This window comes from Neolamprologus brichardi, chromosome 18 (assembly GCF_056152115.1).
Source record: "Neolamprologus brichardi isolate AB-2024 chromosome 18, ASM5615211v1, whole genome shotgun sequence".
NCBI classification, from domain to species: Eukaryota; Metazoa; Chordata; class Actinopteri; order Cichliformes; family Cichlidae; genus Neolamprologus; species Neolamprologus brichardi.
In genome coordinates, this window is record NC_142121.1 from 1236589 (window position 1) to 1262500 (window position 25912).

General features: G+C 46.9%; 2 protein-coding genes across 2 annotated transcripts in view; one reads left to right on the plus strand and one right to left on the minus strand.

Moving 5' to 3' along the window:
• The first annotated feature begins 493 nt into the window (after positions 1-493).
• Positions 494-13755, plus strand: nmnat2 (nicotinamide nucleotide adenylyltransferase 2). The gene is made up of 11 exons (XM_087831912.1): positions 494-694; positions 3408-3496; positions 5534-5601; positions 6401-6479; positions 7913-8039; positions 8122-8202; positions 9255-9299; positions 9445-9521; positions 11233-11334; positions 11418-11485; positions 11573-13755. The coding sequence occupies exons 1-11, from the start codon at positions 610-612 to the stop codon at positions 11673-11675; spliced, it is 924 nt and encodes a 307-aa protein (XP_087688038.1). The 5' UTR covers positions 494-609; the 3' UTR covers positions 11676-13755.
• Positions 13756-13872: 117 nt separating this feature from the next.
• lamc2 (laminin, gamma 2) overlaps positions 13873-25912 on the minus strand; it is a 15889-nt gene continuing 3849 nt past the window's right edge. Inside the window, exons 2-21 of the mRNA XM_006808919.2 lie at positions 23864-24040; positions 23348-23465; positions 22857-22978; positions 22617-22748; positions 22329-22518; positions 21155-21267; positions 20650-21042; positions 19660-19893; positions 18840-18976; positions 18461-18608; positions 17887-18068; positions 17579-17658; positions 17347-17484; positions 17055-17199; positions 16815-16964; positions 16540-16654; positions 15458-15654; positions 15098-15256; positions 14908-15007; positions 13873-14638 (exon numbers count right to left, since the gene is read on the minus strand). Coding sequence (XP_006808982.2) covers positions 14385-14638; positions 14908-15007; positions 15098-15256; positions 15458-15654; positions 16540-16654; positions 16815-16964; positions 17055-17199; positions 17347-17484; positions 17579-17658; positions 17887-18068; positions 18461-18608; positions 18840-18976; positions 19660-19893; positions 20650-21042; positions 21155-21267; positions 22329-22518; positions 22617-22748; positions 22857-22978; positions 23348-23465; positions 23864-24040 — 3284 coding nt within the window. The 3' untranslated portion in view covers positions 13873-14384. The remainder of the gene's footprint in view (positions 14639-14907; positions 15008-15097; positions 15257-15457; positions 15655-16539; positions 16655-16814; positions 16965-17054; positions 17200-17346; positions 17485-17578; positions 17659-17886; positions 18069-18460; positions 18609-18839; positions 18977-19659; positions 19894-20649; positions 21043-21154; positions 21268-22328; positions 22519-22616; positions 22749-22856; positions 22979-23347; positions 23466-23863; positions 24041-25912) is intronic.

The window sequence follows — 25912 nt, forward strand, 5'->3', positions numbered from 1 at the left end:
GTTATTAGTGAAAAGAAGCGAAAGGAGAACCATGACACAGGTTTAACGAAGGAAGGTTTAATCATCAAAATGATTTATTACAGAAATAGACACAACAGTGGGCAGAGAGAACCGAGTCACACTGAGGCAGCTCATGTAAGTGGTAGATTCAAGCTGCTCTTCATACGTTTGTCCACCAGGTGTCACCAGAGAGGGCTGTGTTTAATGAAGCTGTTTTTAATTAAGATTCAAAGCTTCGTTTGCTGGTTTGGACCAAAGATCCTGAACGTGGGACGATAACAAGGACAATTTGAACCTTCCTGAGCATGCGCAGTAGACGGTCAGGGCTCCGGTCAGGCTGCTGGTCGTTAAGGGAACGACTGAGCCCGTGCGCCGCGCGCGTGCCCTGAACGCGGTGCGGTGTCTGTAACGCACTGACGCTGCCGCAGCCCCCCCTCCCCGCCCCGTCTCCCTCCCTCTCTCTATCTCCCCATCCCTCCCTCCCCCTCTCTCCTCCTCTCCCCCTCCCTCTCTCTCTGCTGCGGCTGCTCCTCTATAGGCGAGCTCCACAGAACGCGACAGGACCGGGACCAAGACCGGGACCGGGACTAAAGAAGAGCGAGGAGAACCATGACGGAGAGCACGAAGACCCACGTCATCCTGCTGTCCTGCGGCAGCTTCAACCCCATCACCAAAGGACACATCCATATGTTCGGTAAGGAGGTGGGGGATGGGGTGGTGGCGGGTCTGGGTGTGTTTGGGGATAAAGATCACCGGAACCCCGGTGCTGAATATCCGCGCTAAAGCTCCGAGCCGGACTCGGGCCGCTGTCCGGGAGGGTGGTGCTGAAACGGGCGACGGCTCCGGTAAAATCCCGACGACTCAAACAAACGCAGTACGGAGCAGCCCGGGCCCACGTTCACGGGAAAAACACGGAGCTGCCCCTCAGCCCTCCGAGCCAAACCGTGACAAAAACACGCACACTGGTGTAAGGAGGCCGTCAGCGTGCGGGGGGCAGGCCGGGGGTGTTAGTGCCTTGCTCAGCGGCCTTTCCCTGCGTTAGCGGAGTTACAGTGTGGTCATGTTTTCATCAGAGAGTCAAAACGACTGCAGGAAAAATGATGCGACTGTTGGTGTGACTGTTCTGCTGGACGCTCAGAGGCCTTTCATCGCGTCACAGCGGAAAACACGACGGTCAGCATCAGTGTCCCCACAGAAGAACCGCGTCACGAACACAGATTAATAAACAGGTTTACTGTGATATCAGGACAGTCTCGGGATTCATTACTGGAAGATGAATAATTCACAGAGATGGAAAAACAGAGTTTACAGCTCAGCTGATGTAACAGCGCCGCTGTTATTAACTGGGCTGTGTCACGTGACCTTTCAACGAGCAATAATCTCTTTAAAGTGCGAAGATCGATAAGAGTCATCGCTGTTTGTCCTTTAAATCCTTCTAAACAACATCAAGTTATTGTGAACTGAGCTCTTCTCCAAACGCAGTTCCCTGCTTGTCCACCTTACCTTAATAAAGATCATTTATTAACACCTAAAACCAGGTTTATGGCACTGAATTAAAACTAAATGTGAAAAAACCTGAAACGATGTCCTGCAAATGTGATGCGAACGTTTCTGTCGTATCTTTAAATATGACACCAACCATTTACACACAACCAGTCCCACAAAATGACATTTAAAATATAAATCTATCAGAAGCTGTTAGTTTGTGTTACTGGACACTGAATGTGAGACATATTCACTATCACACTGTTAAAATGTTCAAACTCTAAACAATAAAACATTAAAATCGCTTTAGATTTTCTTCTGCTCTGCTTCCTGTTTCCTGTCTCTGTGTCTTCAGCGCCTGGCTTTGCTTCTCTCTCCTTGTTTCGTGGACTTCCTGTTTTCTTGCTGAACTCTTCTCCACGTCCTGCTTGTTGTTCTTCCTCCCGCTGAATGTCTGAACTCTGAAACTCTTTAATCTGAAGTTTTCTGCCTTCATGTGGTCACAGCTTCTTTTTCATCCGCTCACAGTTTGCTTGTTGAGGCTGATTCTTCATTAACAGCAGGCGATGAGTTCTGGATCAGAGGGTCACATAATCTCTAACGTGGTTCCCACGGCTTTGTTTTCATCAGATACAAATACAAGCTTTTGTATTTAATTGAAGCTTTTGACCGTCTGGAGCAAATACAGCCGGATAGAAAGCGACGAGTCTTTACTGTTGAGCTTTCTAAAGGTTTTATCCTCTTTGATTAAACAAAAGGAAGTTAATGATCTTTGATCCTGAAGATGCTTCAAGTGAATAAAAGTTAAAGGCTTCACGACTGGCTGAGAAACATCGTGCCGTCGTCTCTGCACATCTTTCTTGATGTGTGGGTTCAAACGTGGAAGCAGCTCTCTGTGAATAAATGATGTTCTTAGATAACAGAAATAGTCTGCGAGGATAAACGAGGCTCCTTCTACACTCGGTGTAGGCTCTTCTGTCCTCCATCTCTCATTATATTATCCACCTTTTCCTTTTGTTAGCTTGAAGCTCCAGTGAAGACGCCGGTGTGTTTAGTTTGATACGGCCATCGCTGCAGAGACCACAGCTAAAATATTTCAAGAACCTAAAGTGGGACAGAAAAACAGGAATAATGATTTTTTTGCTCTAAAGCAAAGAAACTAAACCCAGCTGTGGCCCCGCTGACCTTCGTTAAAGATCAGAGTTTTTCTAATTTTTGTATTTTATTTTAGTTTGTTTGTTTATTTGATTCATTTTTGTTTTCATTTCAGTTTAGTCTCAGCTGTTTCCCAGAGTGACTTCTTTTGTTTCACTTTCATTTTTATTGCTTTCACTGTTACTGTGACTCAAACTGGCAGCAGACAAACTGAATCCAGGCCCTCTGTTTATGTAGCGAAGCGTGTAGCGGTGTGAACGTGTCAGTGATGGAGGCTGTTTAATGTATGCAGTGTTTTAAAAAGTGTGCAAAAACCTAAATAACCCAACAGACCAGTGGAAGCTGCCCAGAGAGGCTGAACGGCTTTATACTCTTCACCACATCCACCCTTCAGGTGCAGCCACTCACTGCTTCACCCAGGTAGAAGCAGGAAGCACAGAGGGCGCTAGGCTAGGTTAAATTAAGCTAGGTTTAGTGCTTTATGATAACTTTGGAGCTAATTATGATGAAGGAATTCAGCGCTGGTATTACAGCACGGACACTGAACTCATTAAACCACTAACTTCAATTCACTTCATTTTTTGTAGTTTTTATTTAACTTGAATGTTTCTCCATCCCTGTTTTTAGGCTTAGCTCAGCGTAACTTTGCCATAGATTTGGTATTTGTTTTGTAAGTAAACCAACCTGCTGCAAACATTGAATCATGGTTGACGATAAAACATTTAAAAAAAAAAAAAATGTTTTTATGTTTGTTCCTTTGTTTGCAGAAAAAGCCCGAGAATATCTGCACAAAACGGGACGCTTCATTGTGATCGGAGGAATCATTTCACCGGTGCACGACTCCTACGGGAAAGCTGTGAGTGAGCCTTGAATCGTTTCATGGGGTCGGTGCAGTTCGTTCTGTTTTTCTAAACTTTCCTTCGTGAAGATGATAAAGGATAATATTGTAATTCTCAGTTTGACCTCATGCCTCATTGTTTCTATACATAAACCAGATACAATGATGCAGGAACTTGTCTGTTCACATTGTTGTTGCTGTGTTGTGTGTTAGCTTCAGTGCAGAGCTGTGTTTTCCTTATAGGCTGGCGTTATTAGTTGATGAAGGTCTTTTAGTTTTTCTGAAAAGTGACAAAAATTATTCAAGTCAACATCGTGAGAGTTCAGCCCTGTTGAGGATAAAACCCGTACAGCTCCTTCAGCTAGAATAAACCAAATACACATGTTTGCATTGTTAGGGGCGTGGCCTCTTTGACTAACAGGTGGATGGTGACACGGGCGGCTGTAGCTGCTGCTAGGCTATGCTAGGCTTCACCTGAGCCAACTGTAGCCTCTGAAATGGAGCTCTGGACGGCGTTTGTGCCGTTGGCTGCTGTGAGGTCGTTGTACTCACTGACCTATCAAGACGGCTAAGCTGCAGTTTTGGTGCACAGTGAAATCCTGTGCTTGGATGTAGCTTGCTAACTAGCATTAGCTAATAACTTAATATTTTGCCCCGTCACTGCTGGCACCATAAAAACAACATAAATGGCCAAAATGTTGACGTGAAGCTTAAAAACCAACAAACAAGAAAATGTCCTTGTGACGTGGCTACTTCCATCATTTATATACAGTTTGTGATCCAGATGTGTCGCTTTTTTTCATTGGACTTTTCTGCAATAAATAATTTAAATCTTGAAATCTAGGTACAGTTTTTCCCAGAACTGCAACCAACCTCAGTAAATAAAACTGCACGTTGAAAATGATGGTAACACGTACGCAGTGCTGTGAAACATAACGCCAGGAGGACCAGTTTGGAATGAGGCCAGGCCTGCGCAGAAATATAAATCATCCAGTTAGACCCAAACAATTTCTGCTCCCCACGAATGGTAAAAAGGTTTCTGAAAAGCAGATGTTACATCTTGGTTATTGTTAGTATTGCGGACAGATGCCTTCAACATGCGACTTCATCCTCCTGCAGAGTGCAGACTGTGTTTCGTATGTTAGAGTCGAGCACAGATAAGATCACGCTGTCTGCAGCTGCAGCTTTCCACTCTGCTTCCTGCAGGAATTAATGAAGGTCTCGTCCTACTTTTGCTCTGCCTCTACAGAAACACACAACATGAATAATAGATGCTACAGAAATCCAGTTTCATCCACTTTGCTGTTCGCTCCAGTTATGAATGTTTGTTTTCCAGCATCGTCACCTGCAGCTGAATGATCCCAATGATGGATTGTTAATGATGGAGATTATTAACATCGCTTATCATCTTATTAGTGTGTCAGCCCCGATGACTCACAAACCTCTCTGTCCACAGAAAGCAGTGCGTCAGGCTTTATTCACAGGTGGAAACACGACGTGGCCGGCTGCTTTCATATCTCATTGATCTGGATTTCCCACCATCCCCTCTGAACGGCACACATTTCCTTTAATGAGCTACCAGAAAGACTCTTAATTACTTTGAAGTTTTTTAATCCTTTTGGTGGGAGGAGGACCTCGCAGGGCTGAAACACATGAGACGACACAGAAAACTGTGGCTTAAGAAAAGATAAGAGCCTGATCGATGGATGAATCTCAAATCGAATGAGGATAATCGGTCAGAGCTGAAGATTTATTTTTATCTCGATCTTATTTTGGTTGGAAAACTCATCTTTCTGTTACCTGGATATTAGTTCTGAGTTTAAACACCTGAGCTGAACCGTCCGAGGCAGGGTGGAGTGGGTGGAGGCCAAGCTGAATGGTTCAGATGTTCACTGGGAGTCAGCAGCATGGGCGCGATCAGGGTCACAGAGCCTGGTTTGCACACGTTTAGGATGAGTTTCCTTTCATGCTTGTTTTTCATGTTTTTTAAACATGAAAAACGTGGCTGACAGTGCCGTGGCTGACGGTGCTGACGGCGCTGCTCTGTGTCTGCAGGGTCTCGTGTCCAGCAGACATCGCCTCACCATGTGTCAGCTGGCCGTGCAGAGCTCTGACTGGATCAGGTGAGACTCCACCCCCCTTTAGAGGCTTTTACTCTGGAAATAAACACGTTTGAGCCATATTAGAGACAGGACTTCCTGCAAGGAGTTTCACATTAAAAGCTCTGAAATGCCAGTATGTGGCTCGTTGTTTATTTATTTATTTTGGGGCCGTAAATCATAAAAGCAGCAAAACTTTTGGTAGATAAGTTGCTGAGTTGTGGACGTCATGCAGGTAGAAACATGAGAGTTATTATTATTATTTAATAGAAATAACCCTGATATCAACACATTGTGTTTATTGTTTATTATATGCTGTCGTCAGCTCGGTGGTTTTCACGTTTTTGTTGAAAATACAGCCAACGTCAAATAAAACCACAGAAGAAGTGAACAAATGTCCCCTCAGAGAGACAAAGCAGCTGTGCTGGTGCTCAGTGGCCAGAGCCGGGACAGGAAGTGCTCCCGTAATGTCTTTTTAATGCATTTATCTGAACGATAATATGGCTGCTGTGAGGTCACTGTACCAACAGTCTAGTAACAACAAGTAACGCCCACGAGATTTGGGGTTTTGGTGGCTGAAACTGAGAACAGGACACTAGGTTCAGGTTGCTGAATTTGAGTGAAGCCACGGGTGATTCATGTCCAGAGAGAAGCCGTGAAACCCAAAAAGTTATAACACCGGTCAAAACCAGATGATTGTAAAGAACCCTGTCGTTCCCTCGCAGGCTCTTAATGTGAAACATCTGCAGGACGTTTTATTGGCAGCTGAGACTGAAACCAGCATTTGTGTCCTCATCATTCTTTACCTGTTTGTTTGGTGAAGGGTGGACCCCTGGGAGTGTTACCAGGACACCTGGCAGACCACCTGCAGCGTGCTGGAGCATCACCGCGACCTGATGAAGGTGGGCGTTTCTGACTCTGTGTAGATGCAACGCCCCTCACTCTTTTCATTTCCATTTGAATCGGTCGTTGTAGTAACAGCGGCTGGAAAGACATCGTCGAGCCCTTTGTTGAGTCATTTCCATGACTTTTCTTTGGTCTCACTTTAACTGGTTGAGCTGCTCAAGGTCTCAGGATCAATTCAAAGTTTAAAGACGCATATTTTAAATTTCTGTTTTCAATATTGTTTCAAACCTTCCAAAATGAAAAAGCATCATCAGAAGGTGACAAAAAAAAATGCTCTAAACTAGGGCTGCCACGATTAGTCGACTATTAAAATCGTCGACGACTGATTTAATAGTCGACGCGTCGTTTGAAGCTTTGTAAGATCCCAAAAGACGCAGGAATAAGTAGTAGGATTTAAGAGTGTAATAACGGACTGAAACAGAAGATGGCAGCACTGCATGTACAAGGATGCCAGCTGCCGTTAAACCCCGAAGAAGAAGAAGCAGCTGTGTCCCAGAATTCATAGCGCAGCCCAGCTCAGTTTCCAACAATGGCGGCAGCTAGTTAGTTTTAATATTACTCTTATTATTCTTTCTGGGTCACAAAATAAACGTTTAACATATTTTCAGGCGAGAATGTAGCTGTGTAAACCTCAAATATCTGCTCAGTTTATCAAGACACCACATATTTTCAAAAGCGCTCCGACGTTTTCGGAGACGTCTGTTACCCACTAGCTGATAGCTAGCCGGGGGCTAGGCTAACTAGAGCCGTGAGAACACCGGACTTCCGGCAAATCGTTTTCAAACCCACCGCCGTCTTTCGCTACTCAGGTTAAACATGATATATAAGTCACTTAGATAACTTAAAAATGTTATTGTTTGGCTTTTTTCAGTATTTTATTTGTTCCTGAGTAAATCGGTTTGGCTGAGATTAAAGTTATAGTTTTTACACAGCTGAATAAACGTCAAGCAGACAGCTGATTATCAGAAGTGTGAGATGCTGGAGAATTTACTCCGGTGTCCTGTTATATTTTAGATAGCAAGGAGTTTATTAAACTTCACTGAAACAATCTGCAAATTTCATTAAATTTTAATAAACTATCATCTTGTCTTTATTTTTAGTTAGCACAAACCTTAAACACTTAAAGCTGTAAGCTAATGATAGTTATATAAGAGCAGATGCTGCTGGTGCAATAAGCTGTACGTTTTACGTCCAATGGATGATGATCTGATTAGTCGACTATCAAAATAATCGTTTGTGGCAGCCCTACTCTAAACTCCTCTACACCCTGTCACTGAAATGAGGCTAAACAGCAACAAACATCTGGAACCGTCTCCACATTCCCACTAGTGAAATGCTGCTCCCTGCTGGGGAAAGAGTTACAGAAAGCACCTGTAACAACTCCGAGATGAAGTTACAGAAGAGTTTCTAACGATGTTTGCGTCCTCAGAGAGTCACCGGCTGTATTCTATCCAATGTCAACACGCCGTCAACCACTCCTGTGATTGGTCAGCCACAGAACCAGACCACGCCCATCTACCAGAACAACAACAACATGAACCACTCGCCCACAGCCAGTGAGTCAGATTTCAGGTTCTTAATGAGTGTTAATGAGCTGATGTGTGGTGTTGGGCTCTAAACGTCCTCTCTGCCTCTCAGTCAAGCTGTGGGGGAAGATCAGCGAGAGTTTGGGCAAAATCTGCTGCGTGCGCCCGCACATCGAACGCTTCACCTTCGTTGGTAAGAATTTACAAATAAGAACATTACAAAATAAAAGCTGAAGTTAAGAGACTGAACTGGCATTTATAAGTTATCGAGGACAAGATGGAGAAACTGTCTTGACTTTACACACACGACCACAACATTCACACATAATGAAAATAACCAATAAACAAGTGTTTTTATGTGGATACATGAACATGTTCTTCTGTACTGTTCATTCCTTCTTTCTTTCTCATTACTGTCTAACATAAAGTTTTGATGTTTCTCTATAAAAGCAACAAAAACAGCTGATCTTCCCTCCTCCTGCTTCTCTGGACTTCCTCCAGCACGGCTGCTGTTTTTAGGCTGGTTTGTGATGCGTGTTTGAACCTCAGTTGAGGGATTTTTTTGGAAATGGTGACGTGAACTTTTTGCTAATTACTTAACGAAGCGATTTTCAAATTGAGGAAGCCTCAGAGTTCACAGGTGTGCCACCCTCACCTCTTCAAGCGCGCCGCGGCGCAGTCTGCTCATGTGACTGCATTAAGCCCGCACGGAGGGAGAAACCAAACATTGACATGTGCAGAGCGGGGACATAGATGGAGCTGCCAGGCCGGAGGAAAAAGAGGAAGACCTCAAATAAGATTGATGAAGGTAGAGAAGGTCTGTGTGACCGAAGAGGATGTGAGGAGATCCACTGAACCCTGGAGGGAGCGCCTGAAAGAAGAAGAAGATGATGAAACATGCTCCTCATGATGCTCCTGACCTGATACCTGATGAGCGTCCTGCATGCTCAGATCTGCAGACTCAGCTCTTCTCACCAGTGATGATCAGTGGATCAGAAGGTGATGCCTGATTGGTCAGAACTAGCAGGTGCGGCAGAAGAAGGTGCAGAACGAGAGGACCTTAAAGTTTCAATCAGCTAAATTCAAAGTGGGGTTTTTGTATGAGCACCGTCACAAAACATCTGATTCCACTTCACAGCTCAGTGTGTCAGTAAGAGCTGAAGACAGCAAGGCGACGCTCGTATCACGAGGAGCCGTGTTTTCTTCACCGCCGTGTAATCACATGTGTTTGTCTCTCTGTGTCAGATGAAAACGCCAACCTGGGGACTGCGATGAGATACGAGGAGATTGGTGAGTGGGGTCTTCAGTGTGTGGACTCGTGTGTCGTGTCCTCTGGTTTTCCTTCCTGCTGTGTTTGTTTGTTTGTTTGTTTGGATCCGGTAAACATGATGTTTACTGAGGGCGTGTCTCTTTCCTGCCTGTTTGCCGTCTGTAGAGTTGCGCATCTTGCTCCTGTGTGGCAGTGATCTCCTGGAGTCCTTCTGCATCCCTGGCCTGTGGAAGGACAGTGATGTAAGCATACCATAGCCCCTCCCACTAACATGTAGCCCCGCCCCACTCACATGTAGCCCAGCTCCTCAGCTCTTTTCCCAAACTGTAGGCTGGATATAAAAGATGGACGTAGCTTTTGGGTGTGCGAAGTGAAGCCGGTGCCTCGAAAACTATTTGATGTTCATTTTGGAAATAATGTCTCCATCAAAGTAACGCAGGCAGTGAACCGGAGAGTTTCACAGTTAAAGCTCTCAGAAGCTTAACTCAAGGCTTCAAAAGTGGACTTCAGGGGCTATGTCCATTTTCAATATACAGTTTATTCCCAGGACTCAGCTGTAACGATGAATGTTGTTGACAAGGGAAGATTTTCCAGCGTTATTCTCTCCAAAGCGGCGCTGCACGCAGAGCAGATGATCCATGAATGAGATTTATGCAGTGAGATTCACCACAAATGCAGCGAGGTGTTTGTAGTGTCCGCGCTGTCTCTTCAGCCTTCGGCTGCATTAGAAGATGTAAAGTTACTAAACAGGCTGAGCAATAACAAGAAGTCCAGATTTCTCACTTCCTGTCGAATGTTTATTTAAACAGGAAGACTTTAAGAAATGTTTCTATGGAAGATAAACGGGGACACCTCGCGTTGGTCTGTTTGTATGACTTCAGTGAAACCGTAACACTGCACACGTGAGGCTAGTTACTTTTATTTTGAAGTCTTTGAACTGGAGGACACAGAATGGTCCCGTTCTGATTGGCTGCAGTTTTCCTGACAGCAGCGTTTCAAGGCCTGAGCTGCACTACGGCTGATTGATGATGCTGCTGACATCACTAAAGATCTGTGCTTGACACTTTCTGTGTTTTCATGGAGAAATGAGTCTCACTAAATGAAGACTCATAAACGCTGTGATGCAGTTTTAACGTTCGTTATAAACTCGCGAGGACTGAAAAGTTGCAGCAAACTTTCCTGTGTCAACAACCGAGGTGAAGTGAACAGGAGGCGATCGACCGCTTGTCAAAGGAAGCGTCAGAGGTTCACTCACCTGATGTGTGTGTCAGAGCTCGGAGGAATTTATTTGACTGCAGGTGTGTTTCCATCCACCTGTTTTTACTCACATTTTCAGTCTGAGATAAAAACGCGATGGAAACGCCAAAAATCAAATAAATCTGACGTAATGTGACTTGATCGTCCACCGGAGAGACCAAAACTGCTGAAACGAAATCATCAGCTGTGACTGAAGCGGCGAGGAAACGGTAACCTTCCTCATGTGAACGCTCAAACTGACAGAAATGTCTTATTTTATCACATTAACATGTTATTCTTGGATTCTTCTAGAGCAGCTTTGCATGATTTACAGTTTAAAATAATCCTACTGTGTCTTATACTGGGCCTCAACGCAGCCCCTCAGTTCATGCTCTGTCTGAAATGTGCTTTTTAAGCCCCTCCCCCTTTGAGCCATCCTTATTCTGGTTGGCTAATCCCTCACAAACAGAAGGTTTCAAGTCTGCGTGCCTGAGGTGACCATGTAAGGACAAATCCTCTCGATGACATCATACGTAGCCAACAGTGGGACAAAACTGAGAGTTTAGAGCAGCTCACAGGATCTAGATTTATGTGAAGATGAGCATCAGACATAAAAAGAGCAGCTTAGTCAGCTTTTCCTTTGCTCTGATGAAGCTGAAGTTGTCGTCCTGTCGCTCAAATGACCTCAGCCTGAAGCTCGTGTTCCTGTGCTTCCAGATGGAGGTGATTGTGGGAGATTTTGGGATCGTGGTGGTTCCTCGTGATGGCGCCGACACAGAGAGGATCATTAATCACTCCTCCGTTCTGCGCAAGTTCAAGGTCAGAGCTCACCTCTAGATCACATGACCTTCGACCCAGAGAAACATCCCCCAGCGTCTCAGCTCATTTCTGTTCTGTTTCAGGACAACATCATCGTGGTGAAGGACGCGATAAGCCACCCGATGGCCATCGTCAGCTCCACCAAGAGCAGGTGGGAACTCCGATATTTACAAAATGCTTTCGCACCTGAATGATGTTGAAAGCGTGACCTTTGCGCCGTCTGTTTCTCCGCCCACAGACTGGCGCTGCAGCACGGCGACGGCCATGTTGTGGACTACCTGAGTCAGCCCGTCATTGACTACATCCTGCAGAGTCAGCTGTACATCAACGCCTCGGGATAGAGGCGACAACAACCTGCCCGCATGAAAACAGGGAGACTGGAGGAGGAGGAGGGGGAGGGGGGGTCCTACCTACAACCATCATCTATTTAAAACACGACCCCTCCTCCTCCTCAGTCTGAAACTTGTCTGTCTTCTGTGTCAAACATATACTCTTCTTTGAGCTGTTGCTTTCCAACAGGAGCGTTATTGTTCCTCCTTCTGTCTGTGTCATGTGACTTTACATCAGGGGAGGGGGAGGGGGGTATTTTGGGAGGTCTTGGGGACGATGCACAGAGGTAACTCCTCAGGGCTGTGGCGGCGACGGCGGTGTTTTCTCTTTCTCGTTCTTTATTAAGGTCTGCGAATGCATGACACAGTCGGGCATGCTCAGTGTGCGCAGGATCGTGCTGGGCGGGGCTTCATGCAAGAACCATTCATGAGCTCACGATGCCGGCCCGGCTTACACATCCACAGATACTTAGTCCCAATCTGAAAAAAGAGACAGCTGCAGCAGAGCAGGATGATTCCCACGAATTGGTTTGAGCCGTTAAAGATTTCGGCACAATTAACCCCGTCACCAAACACCCGATGTTCCACCTTCAACCACACTTCAACCATACTTCAACCACACTTCAACCACACTTCAACCAAGAAGCTCCGGCTGACTGAAGATGACAGAGCCTCCCAGTAAGATCAGAGCCTCCCTGAATCTACACTCCTTATTTCCTTAGACCACATGGACCAGTCTGAACCTCTAGGCTGGGTCAGTGCAGGGGTCACTCATGTTGCAGTACCGTGTAACGGCCACTAGTTGCTGACTCCAGTTCAAAACCTTCTTGTTGGATGACCTAAATGTGTAATACTGGCGTGCAGGAAGTCTCGCCACCACCTCCGGCTCTAAACTGCTTTTCTCCACACACACCAGAGCACCAGGCTCAGTCTGTGCACGGTGCAGCTACAGTAGCTAACACTGACCCATGTTTCCAGTAAGCTGTGAAACACCAACCCCAAATCCTTCCCAGGCTTTTCCCAGGCGTCACACTCGCGCGGTGTCCGAGGAAGGAGACGGCCTCCGGGGTCGGAGCAGCGCAGGGCGAAAGGGTCTAGAAGCTTCAGTCGTTCAAAACTAAAGTTAGAAAGAGCTCACACCAAGTGTCCGAGCGTGACGACTCAGCAGCACCAGCAGGTGGCGTTATGCTTCATTGTGTCCATCTTTATTTACAGTCTGTGGCGTTCTTGCATGAGGCCCGTCGTTTCCTGCAGCTCTTCTGCAAAAATGTAACACCGCGACGCTGCTGTCACATAATCCGGCTCTCAAATCTTCCACATGTAGATGCGCCAGGAACCAGAGCTCGGCACATACTGCAGGTAACCATCAGGCTGTAGCGGCTCTGCAGTGTGATGAAGATGACGACGGCGTCCGTAAAGAGGATGTCCTCGGCGGCAGCAGTGTTTAGCATCGTTCCTCCTCGTTTGCTCCCGTTCTTAGACTGCATGCTTAGACAGTTTGGTTCTGGCATGAGTGTTTATCACTTGGTAGATTATAATCTGTTGTGAACGTGTTTGCAAAAAAAGAAAAACAAAAGAACGAAGTTTAAAAAAAGATCGAATATCTATATGAAAAAAATAAAACATCGCTGCAGCGGGGATCATCGCCATTTCTATTCGCTCTGTACAGAAGGCATCCCCGGGACGATTTCTACACGCGGTCAGGCGTGTGTGTGTGTGTGTGTGTGTGTGTGTGTGTGTGTGTGTAGGATTGGTTGCTTTCAGTCACTTTTTTTGTATCATGTAGCTAAAAATTCATATTTTTTTTAATTAATCTGCCTTTTCTGTTGCACTCACTTCTTCTACATGTAATCTGTGATGATCTGTGATGATCTGTGTGTGTGATTTATGAGCACAAATGTGTGTTTACAGATCAGGTTTAATTACAGTCATCAGTGTCACTCTCCAAAGAGGATGTAAGGAAACGTGAGTTGTTTGTTTCTCTGTGTTCGTGTCCACATCGCCGCTCTGCTTCTGAACTGATTCAAAGCTGTGGTTACCTTCACACCTCGCTGCTGCCAAAATAAAATATTTCTTTGACTAAAGCACCTCAGCCTCTCTGACTCAGACGGGCTCATTTCATCCTGCTCAGCATCCGGTCTGTTTGACCCACACACAGAAATACCAGTTACATAAATCTAAGAAGTGATGAATAATGAAGTGAAACATGTTTTAAATGTCAGAACTTTTATCTTTTATTTTCATATAAATATTCTTGGTGTTCAGACTCGGTAAAAACACTGAGTTCAAGAAGGTTTAAAAACGATGGTGTATGTACAGTTATAAATACATATATTCACATACAGAAACAGCAGATACTCCCTCTGAGCGTAGAAGGAAACAGCAGTGCATTAATCGTTTTACTACAAACTGAATGATTTAGACAAAATCATTTAATAGAGAAAAATAATGTTTAAGGAGCACATGTCTTATATGTGATGAGTTTAAGGTGTCGTACAGTTTAGATTTAGGGACAAATGAATGAAAACATCGGAGGTGATTCGTCTTTAAATTTTAAAAAGCAAGATTCAAACTCAGATGTTTAGAAACGAGTTAGCACGGTAGATATGGATTCTAAATGATTCAATATTTTTATGTATTACAGACAAAAAGAAGGTTGTCAGTAGTTGAAAAGTGCAAAAACACAAAGCGATGTCCGCTGGCAGTAAGTCGGGTCACGCTTTAGGGCTTCTCGTTGGGTGGGCTGTTGTAGCAGCCTTTGGGGATGGATGCCAGGATCTCCTTGAGGTTAGCGATGTCTGCCAGGATGGTGTCGATGTCGCGGTTGATCGAGTTGAGCTGGCGCATGTGTGCGGCCTCCTGCTCCTCCATGTTCCTGAGTCGGGGGCTCAAATTGTCCTCCACAGCTTTCTTAGCACCGGCCAACGAGTCCTCCAGTTGCTTTACCTTCTTTAAATCCAGAGGACTGGACTGGTCTGAGAAAACAGAGTAGACGCGGTGAGGAAGCAGCAGCACTTAGGCCTTTCTGGAGATTGTGAAGCTGACCACATTAAAAAGCAACGTTCTCAATCATCCAGGAAAGTAATTGTTCATCTGGACGCAGCGTTTCCCACAAACGCTACGTCCAGATGAACAGAATCAACTTTTGGAGATAAAAAGCAACGTGTTGCAAATTCATAAATGAAACAGGACTTCAGCCAAGGTTAAAATCCCAAAGTGTGAGTCCGATAAAAAGTGTACGTACTGGTTTTAGCCAGCAGACCCTGGACCTCTCGCAGAGTTTTCTGCACCTCCTCTCCGACCAGCCTGGCGTTGTTGTAAGCTCCACCCGCTCCCAAAGACGCCTGCAGGGGAAACATTGACATCTTTAACCCCGTGTCCATCGTTTTATACGAGTGCGTCTGTGACAGGTTACTTCAGTGTGGTCAGTTTACCTCCTGGGCGTCAGCATGCAGGTTTTCAGCTTTCTCCAGCTCGGAGGCCAGATCTCCAACAACGCCTCCCACCGTTGTTTTCAGGTTAGTCGCCTCTCTGTTCAGTTTGGTCGCTTCTTCCAGTATGTTGTCATGAGCTGGCAAAGATGCAAATTCTCTCTGAAGGGTAAAGACAAAAGAGCAGTTTAACAAAAGTCTCCGTTCAACTTAAAAAATAACCAATCAAACACATTTGTTTAAAAAAGAGTAACTTCTACAGCTGGTTTCTTCAACAAACGTAAACTTGTCCCTGACGTCTCGCCTGTTTTATCATTTCCAACATAAAGAATGCGTCATAAAGTAGTACAGTATTCATGCTACCTCCAGACCAGTGACCATGTCCCCGAGCTTGTTGATGTTTTCCTGGGCGTCATCATAACTGTCCTGAACATCTCCCAGGATGGACAGCGTTGCAATATTTTTGCCAGCAGCCTGCTGGATGGTGGTCTTGATGTCAGGGAGACGCTTGATGGCAGCGTCTGCCTTTGATTTGCTGCCTGCGATCTGCTGGTCGAAGCCTGAGAAGAAAGAAGAGTGGCATCAGTCTGCTGCTAGAGTTATGGTGGTGAGTGCCGCCCCGTCGCTCGGTGAGTGTCGCCCAATCGCTCGGTGAGTGCCGCCCCATCGCCCGGTGAGTGCCGCCCCACCGCTCGGTGAGTGCCGCCCCACCGCTCGGTGAGTGTCACCCCATCGCGCTCGGTGAGTGCCGCCCAATCGCGCTCGGTGAGTGTCACCCCACCGCTCGGTGAGTGTCACCCCATCGCGCTCGGTGAGTGCCGCCCCACCGCTCGGTGAGTGTCACCCCATCGCGCTCGGTGAGTGCCGCCCCACCGCTCGGTGAGTGCCGCCCAATCGCTCGGTGAGTGTCACCCCATCGCGCTCGGTGAGTGCCGCCCCACCGCTCGGTGAGTGTCACCCCATCGCGCTCGGTGAGTGCCGCCCCGTCGCTCGGTGAGTGTCGCCCAATCGCTCGGTGAGTGCCGCCCCATCGCTCGGTGAGTGCCGCCCCACCGCTCGGTGAGTGCCGCCCAATCGCTCGGTGAGTGCCGCCCCATCGCTCGGTGAGTGCCGCCCCATCGCTCGGTGAGTGCCGCCCCACCGCCCGGTGAGTGCCGCCCCGTCGCTCGGTGAGTGTCGCCCAATCGCTCGGTGAGTGCCGCCCCATCGCGCGGTGAGTGCCGCCCCACCGCTCGGTGAGTGCCGCCCCACCGCTCGGTGAGTGCCGCCCCATCGCCCGGTGAGTGCCGCCCCATCGCTCGGCGAGTGCCGCCCCATCGCCCGGTGAGTGCCGCCCCACCGGTCGGTGAGTGCCGCCCCACCGGTCGGTGAGTGCCGCCCCACCGCTCGGCGAGTGCCGCCCCATCGCTCTCGGTGAGTGCCGCCCCATCGCTCGGCGAGCCTACCTTTCAGGGTTTTCAGGGCATCTTCTAGCTCATCACTTTTGCTGTTGATGAGTTTGATGGCTCCTTCAGTGTCAGCTTTGGCAACATTGACTCTGTCCACGAGGCCGTTGTACTCCTGCAGCGAGAGATTGAGAACAGAGGTGTTGATTGTTAAAACGTCCAACGTTACAGCAGAAATAAACATGTTTACTGATACTCAAACGATTTTGGTCATTTAGCCATTTCCTCCTTTAACTGGACATCTCATCAGAGGTGAATCTCTGACACTTTAGTACCTGCTGGGCAGCTTTGCCATTGGCCAGCAGGTCCTTAGCGACAGGCTTGTCTCTCAGGATGCCTTGCTGCAGCGCATTAATGCCTGCGAGGTTCTCATCCATCGCCTCTGTCACTCCATCCACCCTGGAACGCATCGCATCAACCGCCCCCTGTGCATCATGGGAGAACAAAGGAGGTTAGAGACACTGAACAAGAAGATGATAATAAAAAGAAGAATCTGTCCTCTCTCCAGCCATTACCTGCAGAGATGGGGGGAGGTTTTGCTCCATGTTGGCGATGTCTTTCAACATGCCGTCCGCCATTTTGCTCTCCTCTATGGCATCGCTGCTTAGACGTTTCGCTTGGTTCTCAAAACCCTTCACCTGAGCTGAAGTCTGTTCATACCTGGACACACGCAGGTTGCTCTAGTTTAGATTCTGCTGTCATCAACAAATCTGAAGCTTTTACATGCAAAGTGCACGTAAATCAACAAAGTGGTTGATTCAGAGTCTAAAAGAGTCTTTGTCTCTGCAGCTCAGAGGAGATACTTACATGGTTTTCAGGTCTCCAATCAGCTCTTTCACTCTGTTCTCTCTGTTCATGAGGTTTCTGACCAGAGTCAGACTCTGCTGCGAGTCACTCAGAGCCTTTCCAGCGTTTTTTTCCACATCGTCTGCGATCATCTGATGACTGGAAGGCAAAGGCGTTAGAGACGGTGGGTAACGTGGACCGGTCTGCATGGTAGCCAAAAAACGTCTTACTAATTTGTGAAATCAACACTTACCCATTAGCCAGCTTGGTAGCCGTCGTCGCCAGTGAAGACAGGTCGTTTGAACCCAGCGGAGCGTCACTTTGAGGTACATCCTGAAAAATAAACCGAGGTTAGACAAGAAAACATCGTTGCCAATTTGTCAGCTTCTGTTTTCCCAAAATTTCTTGTCTTCTCTAAACCTTTGCCTGTTGCCTCTAAATACACACACACGCACACCCAAATACAACACAACCCTCTAAAATAAAATAATGATTCTGTCAAACACGACATGATGTGTTCATCTCTGCATCTGTCAGCGTGGAGCCTTACAGCGAACTTGCCTTCTCCAGCTGGGCTTTCATCTCCTCGATCAGCTTCTGGACCTCCCCCACCTTCGTCTTGTACGTCTGATGCTGCAGTTTGATGTCAGCAGCTGCGTCCTTGATGTTTAGGAGATCCTGATCATCGTCCAGCTGCTGCTTGCTGATGGACGACAGGCGGTCCTGCAGCCTCTTCTCCGCTTCTGTCACAGACAAACAATAAGAAATCGACTTTATTTTAACCAATGAAACTTTCTCCAGTACATCTGCTGTGGAAACCTGAGCGACCTGCAGGTCTACTAAGTTCTTCTAAAAACTGCAAGTTCACTTAACCAAGTTATTGAGTAAAAATTTCTTATTAAAGCTTCTACAATTTTATTTTTACCAACTGTAACTGTAACAAACAGCAGCTGACTGATCACTTATAAACATAGGAATTAGTACATTTTCCCATTATACTCACATATGTTATTTACTTTTAACATACAAGACGTCACAACATTTTCAGCTGTCACAGGTTTAGTTTAGTGTTTGGCAAATTGGTACTGGGTCCTAAAAACCTTCAGGTGATGGCACAGATGACGTGCTGTCTTACTTGTGAGGTGCTTGGCGTCTTCCATCATGTCCTCCACCTGATCCATAGCATCTCTCAGAGCGGCCTCTATCTCAGCGTTATTAGCTGGTTTCCATCCTCCATCCATGTCAGAGAACAAAGACTCCAGTTTGGCAGTATAAGCAGCCATCTGAGCCAAAAGAAATGCATTTAGATGCCACAATGTCTTAATAAGCAGATGAAACTTCAGAGTTTCTATAGGGTGATATTGTGATAATATTGTTTTATTATGATGATCATAAACTGAAAATGTAATATCTCAAAGCCTCAGGTGGTATGATATAGAAAATATAGCATCCCCATAGCAGGGGGCGCTCTGTAAAATAAACTTGACAGCAGGCGCCTGTTACAGGTACCCCACCTTTGCTTTGATGGGGGTGAAACAGGCGGGGCAGCTGGACCGTTGGCACCTCAGACCCTCGAAGCCCGGTCTGCACCGACACTGCCCGGAAGCATCGCATTGATCGGACTCCGAGCGCTGGACGTCACAGTTACACGCTGACGGGAAAACGGAGGGAAAAATGTTACTGCTGGATCACATCTGGGAAAACCGTCACAGCACAAAAGGTGTAATTAAAAGGTGCACCAGCAGGGGGCAGCATTCCACCTGTGGGAGTGCTGAGAAGTTTCCAGGTGTGGGCCAATGTTTTGTGCTTTAAAGGTCTTTGGAACTTTAATATAAACTAGCTTTGCTCAAATTAATGATCATGTTGTTCAAATTTAAATTCAATTTTCACTTCACTGTTTTCTGTAACTGATGCTTATTCTGCATATTCATTAAGTAAATGATCAGCACCAAAGAAAAACAAAATTGAGCTTAGCGTTGATCAGCTGATACACTTTAACACATCCACATCGAGGTAACGGCAGCCATGTTTAAGCTGTTTTAGCTGCATGCAGTTGCTGGGCAGCTGCATGCAGCTTTGCAACCCAACACCACCATCAAAAACCACAATTCTGATGATTTTCTTTGCTGTGAGCTTAAAAGATTATTAAACAGCTTCTGTCTGAGCAACTCATGAAACTGAAACATGTCAGTTCTGTTTGTGAAAAAACTGTTGTACTGCTTTCTGACATCTAAGATTCAGTTTTACAGTAAAGAACACAAAGATTTAAATTTCCCTGCAGATGAAACCCAGACGTCTACATCAGAAATTCCTCTGACTGTGCGTCGTTCTCACGTTTGCAGGCGTCGGTGGGCTGCCTGTGGTAGAAACCTCTCACGCAGTCCTCACAGTGCCGTCCCTTCGTGTTGTTCACGCACTTCAGGCATTCGCCGTTGTTGCGGTCGCAGCTTCCCAGCACTCTGACATCGATGTGACCATTACAGTGGCAGGGTATGCAGGGACGCTGCACACCTGCTGTACCCAGGGGGTCGCCATGATAACCTTCCTGACAAACGTCACAGCGAGGACCTGAAGACAGAGACACACAGTCAGGTCAGAATGTTCCAGAATGATTCAAACTCAACTAAAAACGTTTTAAACTGAAACAAAACATCAACTAAACATCATGTTGTTGAAGTTATGTGTCGTTTCACCGTGTGTGTGTTTGTGTTTGTCTGTGTGTGTTTGTGTGTGTGTGTGTCTGTGTGTGTGTTTGTGTGTGTGTGTGTCTGTGTGTGTCTGTGTGTGTGTGTGTGTTTGTGTGTGTTTGTGTTTGTGTTTGTGTGTTTGTGTGTGTGTGTGTTTGTGTTTGTCTGTGTGTGTGTGTGTCTGTGTGTGTGTGTGTTTGTGTGTGTGTGTGTTTGTGTTTGTGTGTTTGTGTGTGTGTGTGTGTGTGTTTGTGTTTGTGTGTTTGTGTGTCTGTGTGTGTCTGTGTGTGTGTTTGTGTGTGTGTGTGTCTGTGTGTGTCTGTGTGTGTGTGTGTGTTTGTGTGTGTTTGTGTTTGTGTTTGTGTGTTTGTGTGTGTGTGTGTTTGTGTTTGTCTGTGTGTGTGTGTGTGCGTGTGTGTGTGTTTGTGTGTGTGTGTTTGTGTGTTTGTGTTTGTATGTGTTTGTGTTTGTCTGTGTGTGTGTGTGTGTGTGTTTGTGTTTGTGTGTGTGTGTGTGTGTGTGTTTGTGTTTGTGTGTTTGTATGTGCGTCCGTGTGTGAGTGTGTGTGTTTGTGTGTTTGTGTTTGTATGTGCGTTTATGTGCGTCCGTGTATGTGTGTGTGTGTGTTTCCTCTCACCAGAGGTTCCTGATGGGCACCTCTCACAGCGAGGCTCCAGAGAACCAGGACCCAGTGAGCAGGACTCGCCCTCCGTGCAGGGACACCTCAGGCAGGCCTCCGGCCGCCTCGGGTCTCTGTAGAAGCCCTGGGAGCAGCTCTGATCCGCGGGCGTCTCATCGGCAGAGTAACAGTCTCCAGTTTGCGGGTCGCAGCTGCCTCCTCTGCAGCTGCAGGGCTCACAGGGGCTGAAGGCTCCATCTGCGGGGTCTCTGCGTTTGAAACCGGGCGCACACCGCTGACAGAACTCGCCCTCGTGACCCAGCGGGCAGCTGCAGGTGTGCACCCAGCGGGCCGGGACGCCGTCTCCACGCTGCGCAGTCACCAGCTGCACGCTATCGAGGTAACCACGTCCTGAAAAAAGAAACAACAAATCACGAAACTGTGTGCGAGAGCCGCTTATCCTTCACTCTTTGTTGTTCTTTTCTTCTCTTTCTTCTCTGTGGAGGAGAAGAAAAAGGCTCACCGGTGTCTCCAAACGTGGCTCGGATCTTGATGGCTGTGAGGTTCTGCAGGAGCGTCTGGAACTGCAGGGCGGAGAGCTGAGGCCTCCACTTGCTGCCGGGCCGCTCGTCCAGTCTGTTCAGAAAAAGACAGAAGAAGTTCAAACAGTGTTTCAGGAAGACGACATCTCCTCCCTGTACTGTCCTTCATCATGGAACCTCATGAACCTCTGAGAAAACAGGATCGTTTTTGTGTTTCTTCTTATTGCTTTGCTAATATTTGGACTGCAAGTGACTTCTTGACTAAATCAATCCAGATGTGTAGCCAGATGTGCAAACAAGAAAGAATTTGGCATCACGATGACATTAAATCTCAGTAAATGAGTCTGAGAGAAATTCTAATTCAGCTCATTGCATTCAGCTCCGAAGGTCCATCATCGTTTCACCCACATGTGCATGAGGAGAGAGGCGTGAAGAACATCTGCAGGTCAGACTCCACGTTTAATGGAGCAGTGTTGTTCCACCCACTTTCTCCACATCGCTCGTGCAGTAAATCCCTCGTAAACACAGCCAGGTACGAACGGAGCACCTGAGATTCTTGCTGCGTCTCTACTTGTTGTGATTAACAGCCTCGCCTCAGGAATGTTCGCGCCTCAGAGAAGCCTGGCTGTCTGAACCTTTGATAGCTGCGCTGGAAACGTTTTCACATTCCTGCTGAACAAATGATGTCACACAGAGATGACAGTCACAGTGGAAGTGGGAGCTATTCTGCCTCATTGAAACACGACACCTGATATTTCAGGCCAGTGTTCTCAAGCTGCAGAGCTGCTGCAGGCGGCTGGAACGATGCATTAAAGTTCAGTGACTTTCACTAACATTCATTTATAAGCAGAAAGTGTCAGGAGAAAGCAGCAGTGACAGTCCCACTAATGCCCACCAGGGGCCAGCAGTGAGTCCCCACAGACTCCCGTGGGAGTTAAGACTTAAGTTTGCATTATTGCGGGCGTGGCCTCTTTGACTGACAGGTGGATGGTGACACAGGTGGCTGTAGCTGCCAGCTGGACCTCTGAGCCTTTTTACTCCAATTATCTGACCTATAATAACACCCGACCAATCAAATCTGTTCTCCACGTCACGTTTAGCGCTTCAGACAAAACCATCAAACTTTCAGCAACTTCACACCGTGGATTTTCTGACCTGAAGCTGTAGGTGATCTTCTGACCACAGGGGACCACAGATCGCAGGTCACCCAGAGAGGCAGCGACTCTTAAGCCGCCACCTTCCAGGATCACGTCGTTGACGGACGGGTATCGGACGCCGCGGTCCAAACGCAGCGAGAAGGAGAGGTTCTGGCCGTAACTCAGCAGCTGGTTCCCGAGGTAAGAGTCTGTGAGAAAAGAGAACATCAGTCATGACAGGGATGAAAAGAAAGACAAAGAAGTGTGGGTGGGGCTATGCTGTTAGAAGGGGTGGGGCTTGACTCACCTGGGGCATACAGGTAAACCGGCAGGCTGTTTTTGGAGATCACCTCCACGTCCTGGTGTTTCGGTGACCAGCGGAAGTAAGTATCGGCTGGAGTCGCACCTTGCATCGTCCCCACCTTCCAGTCCTCCACACCTGAAGCACACCAGAGTCTGTCACCTCACTTGTTGTGCACTTTTACTTTGAAATGTGGGAAATGTTAGGGTTATTTTATTATGAAGGTAACGAAGGAGAAAGGTTTACCGGTGGTGAAGGTGGAGGTGATTTTGTGCACCGAGTAACCGGGTCGCGCTGAACATCGGCTGCTGTGGCCGTAACAGAAACACGGCAGAGTCGGACTCTCAGATTCCTGCCTGGGCTGACGGCTGAAAACGCAAGAAACAACAGGAAGTGAGCCATGTACTATCAAAATAAGACAGGAGAATATTTCTGTGAACTAAAAACTGAAAAATAATGCAAAGAAGGCTGTGGAAGAAGTGGGCTGTTTAAAACTGCTCAGATGTGTCTGAAGCACAAAAAGTACTTAAAGCTACTTGAATAGAAAAGAGCTGTGGGCTGAAGTTAAGGACTGAAAACTGTAAAGTGACTGAAGACAGAATTCAATGTAAACATTTTTTAACTGCAGTTACAAAACATTCATCAAATAAAAGACACCAAATTTAAGCAGTGACATGCATTAAAGTGCACTGAAGGTGTTGAGAATTGAAGCATATGAGGTAACATTTGTCTCTCACCTTTGGGGGCAGCCGTCAGCTCCGACTGGTCCGTTGGGGCAGCGGTCACATTTGTCTCCTGTGACGCCTTCTTTACAGCTGCAGCGCCCCGTGCTGTCACATGACTTACTGACAGAACCTGAGGAAAAACAAGCCCGGTCAGAACAACACAAGTGAACGATGACATCGGTTTGTCGTCAGCCCCGAGTGGCCATTAAAGGAACTGCAGCTTCATTTTTCCACAGCAATGAGTTCAGCCTATCATGTGTTTGGAAACTGTGTTTTATGAGACCTGGAATGTAAATGTGTCTCTAAAGACCAGGAACACAGAAAGGTTCAGACATTTTTGATGAGGCATGTTTGAGGTGTAGTTTCCAATAAAAACATAATGAACTTACAGGATATGTGGAGGATTGTATCAATCTGATCTGGTACCAGCGTTGGTACTGTTGCTATGGATATTTGAATTGATCCTCCCACCTCTGCTCTCTGGTTTGTACGTCTAACACATAAGGGTTTTGTGAGACTTGCACTCACCTGTAGGGTTGCAGCGGCAGGGCGAGCAGCTCTGTCCCGCCCCCTGCAGGTAGAAGCCATCCTTGCAGCGTTCGCAGTTGCGGCCTTCTGTGTTTCCCTGACAGTCGACGCAGTGCAAACCCAACGCGTCGGGCAGGCAGTACTGAGATCTCCCATTGCACTCACAACGCATTATCGCTGCAGGAGAAAGTAAGAGGTCAAAGGTCAAGTTTATTTTGATTTCTTTTAAATGATTTTTTGTAGAATAATAGACAAAACTGTTTGTAGATGCACTTCCGTGTATTTTTGTGGCTTCACAGGTGTTGGACTGGTGCTCTTCCAGTCTGACCACAGGAAGTGCTTGCATTATTAAGGACTGTGGGAGGAAGCTGGCTGTTTACATTTCAGTTTTGCACTTTCTTCTGTTCTCCACTTTCACTTCAGCTTGCAGCTTGTTTTGTTCGTATTGTGATGGTGAAAGAAAAGAAGGCACATCCACATCCACATCCACGAGCTTCCTGAGCTTTAATCTAACAAACAGGAGCATTAGAGATGTTTACAGAGTGTGAAACGTTTCATATGTTTTGTGGTTTGTTCTGAAATCCCAGCAAGAGCCTGCACACAAATCATCACAATCCAACCAGCCCCGCCCAAAACAGCCAGCGCCTCAGCCCCTTCTGTCTGCAGCGAGCTCACCGGGATCACGGCTCAGAAAAGCAGCCCTGAAAAGACTTGCACCCGCTCCTTTAAAGCTTTGATTTAAACCGAGGGAGAGTTTCAACAGGCTGCTGCTTGTTCCTGCAGAGCGGGTCGATCTCACCCGCAGTGAATGCAGCAGCAGTTTGTGGTGAACCAGAGCGACGATGAACAAAGTGAATCACGAGGCAGCCTGCAGGGACAGCCTGGTCCAGAGAAACATTGCATGATTTTATTATTGGACCCTTCGCAGTGACCATCCTGGCAATGCAGCAGAAAGGGGATGACCACCAAACTGTTCTCATTCAGGAGGATATGATGTCACTGCAGCCACAGGATATGATGTCACTGCAGCTAATAAGCTGCCACAGATCTTTTTCTGTGTGTTTTGGGTCTGTTTGTGTGTTAAACTGTGCCACTGAAGCATTATTGCATCACTATTTGCACAACACACGTGCAAACGTTCGCCCCTGACCGACATCAGGACGATCAGGAGTCTGACCGACAGCTGGAATCAAGTTACAGAAACCAGATTTACCAAGTGACCATGAAGGCCACAGATTTCCCTCAAACTTCAACTCGGACTTGCAGACTTTCTCCCGTGTGTCAGCGGCAATAAGCCACGCTTCTCTTTGTTGTGCGTCAGGAGAATCTGAGCTGATGCATGGATCAAAAACTAACTGTGGCACCAGCTGTTTACTCAGGTGAGGTAACCTCAATCACAAACATCTGCCTGGCACGTGCATCACATTAACACCGCTGGACTTAATCAGCGTGAAGTTTGGAGGCAGAGGAAATGTTTCACGTCCCTGTGTTAGTGTCCTGAGCTCAACTTAAACAGTTGATGAGGAAAAACTCATTTTAAAAAAGGGCTTTGGTTTTTTTGAAAGTGTGTTGAGAAAATTTCCCCCAGTGATCGTGGCAGAGGGCTGCCCCCTCCTGGTTCTGTTGGACGCCTCCTCTTGTTCCTCCCCACCGTCACCAAGTGCTGCTCATAGGGTGTGTCTGATTTTTGGGGTTTTCTTGAACACGTCCTGTCCTGGCAGAAACATTTTAACCCCGTATGAATCTGAATACCTCGACAATGACTGTAATCGATTTCTTCTTCGATGTAAGCGCTCAGAGGGAGGCTGAGGTGTGTCTGACCATCAGATTTCCAACACTCAGCCTGTGATTCAGCAGACGTGAACAGCTCGTTCTCTACAGTTCAGAGTACATCAGTGACACTGACTCACTCTCTTATAATCTCATTGTTCACCTGATTGCCTCCGGCAGCGGTGAGCTTAGGTGTTGTGTCTCATCAGACAGTTTCCAACTTGTGCGCCTCTAAATATTCAGCCTAAAGAAACATTTTCTCTCCAAAGGGAACGTGTT

What these genes read in the sequence shown, in the direction of transcription:
- nmnat2 (XM_087831912.1), top strand. Translation starts at nt 610, where the DNA reads ATGACGGAGAGCACGAAGACCCACGTCATCCTGCTGTCCTGCGGCAGC. An exon ending in ACGACTCCTACGGGAAAGCT is followed by an intron (nt 3,497 to 5,533) that starts GTGAGTGAGCCT and finishes CTGTGTCTGCAG; the next exon opens with GGTCTCGTGTCCAGCAGACA. An exon ending in GTCAGCTCCACCAAGAGCAG is followed by an intron (nt 11,486 to 11,572) that starts GTGGGAACTCCG and finishes CTCCGCCCACAG; the next exon opens with ACTGGCGCTGCAGCACGGCG.